We start from the raw sequence: 3,065 nt of genomic DNA on the forward strand, positions 1-3,065 counted from the left end.
TTCGAAGTGGCCCTCTACTGCAACGTGCTCGTGTCGCCTGACGGCTGCGTCTACTGGCTGCCGCCTGCCATCTTCCGCTCCTCCTGCCCCGTCTCTGTCACCTACTTCCCCTTCGACTGGCAGAACTGCTCCCTCATCTTCCAGTGAGGCCATTTATTGGGGCGGGGCGGGGGCAGCCTTAGGGCGCTGCCCTAAGAGGGGCCCTGGCCAGGGGTCTGGCTCCATCTCTCTGGGGCTCTGTGCACATTAAGATCCGGACACCTATGTCCTTCCCTCCTAAGCCCCAGACCCCTCGTCATCCTCCTTCACTGCCTCAGTTTCCCCTCTTGTGCCCCAAGGGGAGAAATGAATATCTGGCATGGGTGGGTGAGAAGGCATACACATGCTACAACATACATGATGCACACACATGTGCCACCACCTGCAAGACCATTACGCCCGACAGCCCAGGGGAGAGGTGGGGCTGCCTCAATTTTCTCATCTGTACATGCGGGAGGGGGTCTGGGGGACGGTCTCCTGTAGTTTAGAGGAGCAGTCTTTCCACAGGAAGACCCTGCAGGGAGACCCTCCTCAGTAAACAGACCAGACAGGTATGGACGGGGTTTCCTCTGTTCTGCCCTTTGGCAACTTCTGCCCAGGAGGCAGTGGAGGAGCAGAACACAGTAACCTGAGGCCCTTGGACACCAGGTGACCACATTAAGCCGCAGCCTCCTGTCCCTTCAACTCAGGTTTCTCCAGGGCCCCAAAGAGCCCCAGAGCCCCTCATCCTGTTGCCAGGGTTTTGTGGAGAACTCAGAGATTATTGACTGCACTTTTTCTTTTTTATCCTCACCCGAGGATATGCTTATTGACCTTTAGAGAGGAAGGGAGGGAGCGAGAGAGGGAAGGCGGGAGGGAGGGAAGCACTGATGTGAGAGAGGACATTGATCAGTTGCCTTCTGTATGTGCCCAGATCAGGGATCGAACCCGCAACCCAGGTACGTACTCCAATCAGGAATCGAACACACAACTTTTCCGTATATGAGATGACGCTCCAACCAACTGAGCCACACCAGCCAGGGCTGGCTGCACTTTTTGAGGCAAAACTGCCCACAGATGACTATACCGTACACCTCACAGCTGGGTCTGTACACACCCAGCTTCACCTTGCCTCCCTCCCGGCCCCCCAGGTCCCAGACCTACAGCACCAATGAGATCAATTTGCAGCTGAGCCAGGAAGATGGTCAGACCATCGAGTGGATTTTTATCGACCCCGAGGCCTTCACAGGTGACTCCACCAGGGCCCCTGCTGGACCTGGCTGTGGGGATAAGGCTGGGCCAGGATCAAGCCCCTCCCATGCAGCTCAAAATGAAAACTAAGCGAACCATAAAATGGGTTTTTAAAGGCCTACAAAGTTCTGATTTTCCTCATGATAATGACTCCCATTTTGGAGGGAGGGGGATTAAGTGTCCGATTTCCCTCACTGTTTCTGCCCCTTGATGGCAATTCTATGGGCACGAGAGGGCTGCAGGGGTCCGCCCAGCCCATGGCTGTGCCCACCCAGCCTGCCACCCACAGAGAACGGAGAGTGGGCCATCCGGCATCGGCCGGCCAAGATGTTCCTGGATGCTGCGGCCCCGGCAGAGGGGGCGGGCCACCAGAAGGTGGTCTTCTACCTGCTCATCCAGCGCAAGCCCCTCTTCTACGTCATCAACATCATCGCACCCTGCGTACTCATCTCCTCCGTCGCCATCCTCATCTACTTCCTTCCTGCCAAGGGTACCTGGAGCCTTTGGGGGCTGGGGGGGAGGGGGGCGGGCATTGGCCCGGGCCAGAGGGGACAGCTGGCAGGGCTAAGAGTGGCACCACGACCCAGGACTAGGGCAGGGCGCTCCTTGTGGGGCGGGGGGAGTGCCCCACAGCAGGGAGACAGAGACCTGCTCTGAGAGCCTCGTGGTCACCCCCAGCGGGTGGCCAGAAGTGTACCGTGGCCATCAACGTGCTCCTGGCCCAGACCGTCTTCCTCTTCCTCGTGGCTAAGAAGGTGCCGGAGACCTCCCAGGCAGTGCCACTCATCAGCAAGTAAGGCTGGTCCTCCCGCCTGCCGCCCACCTCCTCCCTCTCCCTTCTTGGGCACGGCCCTCCTGCCACCGTCCCAGTGCCAGCCCCTCACCCAAGGGATCTGGGGGGGCAGCCGCTGGGGGTGGGGCTGGCATCTGGGTATGTAGTGCTGAAGGGCCAGCCCGCCTCCTGCCCACCCCCCACATCCCGGCAGGTACCTGACCTTCCTCCTGGTGGTGACCATCCTCATTGTTGTGAACGCTGTGGTCGTGCTCAACGTGTCCTTGCGGTCGCCCCACACACACTCCATGGCCCGCGGGGTCCGAAAGGCAAGGTCCCTCCCTGCTCCTTCCAGCACCTTCCTGCTCCGTCCACTGACATGCACCTTCCTTGGCACCCCTATCCCTGTGCATGTTCCTCACGTGCCGTATTCAGCAGCAAATCTGGTCTGTGTGTATTTGGAAGCACGTGCCCAAATGAGTTAATAACAATATTGACTATCAAGTGCTTACCTAGTGGCAGGCATATCACACATACTGACTTAACTCTGGTAAAACCTCTGTGCAGTGGGTGTTAGTATCATCTCCATTTTCCAGATGAGAAAATGAGGCACAGAGCGGTTAAGCACTTACCTAAGGTCACACAGGTAGACAGTGGAGGAGACAGGATTCTGACCAGGCAGTCTGGCTCCAGAGCTTGTGTAACCTGCAGCCCACCCGCAGCCATCAGCTGGGGCCCTTGTCACAAATGCAGATTCCCAGGGCCCCTGCCACATCCTGGGCCAGAATAGTAGGGGTGGGGCCCAGGGACCTGTGTTTGGGACAAGTGCCCTGGTGATTCTGATGTGCACAAGAGTGCGGGGACCCGGTCTTAATGCCCGGGACAGAAGAGCCGAGCTGTATCAGGGTCAATCCACTGCCCCTCATGTGCTGCCTCCCGGCCTCCAGCAGCATGAGCCCTTCGTGCCAACCTGCATTTTCTGCTGCAAAGCCCAGCGTGGCTGCCACGCTAACGCCCAGACCAT

At 58.5% G+C, this 3,065-nt stretch overlaps 1 protein-coding gene across 1 annotated transcript in view; it reads left to right on the forward strand.

Moving 5' to 3' along the window:
• CHRNG (cholinergic receptor nicotinic gamma subunit) overlaps positions 1 to 3,065 on the forward strand; it is a 5,997-nt gene that overhangs the window by 1,851 nt on the left and 1,081 nt on the right. The window contains 5 exon segments of the mRNA XM_006760426.2: positions 1 to 143; positions 1,170 to 1,267; positions 1,559 to 1,759; positions 1,948 to 2,062; positions 2,256 to 2,411. The exon segment at positions 1 to 143 is cut by the window's left edge and continues 4 nt beyond it. Coding sequence (XP_006760489.1) covers positions 1 to 143; positions 1,170 to 1,267; positions 1,559 to 1,759; positions 1,948 to 2,062; positions 2,256 to 2,411 — 713 coding nt within the window.

Source organism: Myotis davidii, unplaced genomic scaffold (assembly GCF_000327345.1).
Source record: "Myotis davidii unplaced genomic scaffold, ASM32734v1 scaffold370, whole genome shotgun sequence".
NCBI lineage: Eukaryota > Metazoa > Chordata > Mammalia > Chiroptera > Vespertilionidae > Myotis > Myotis davidii.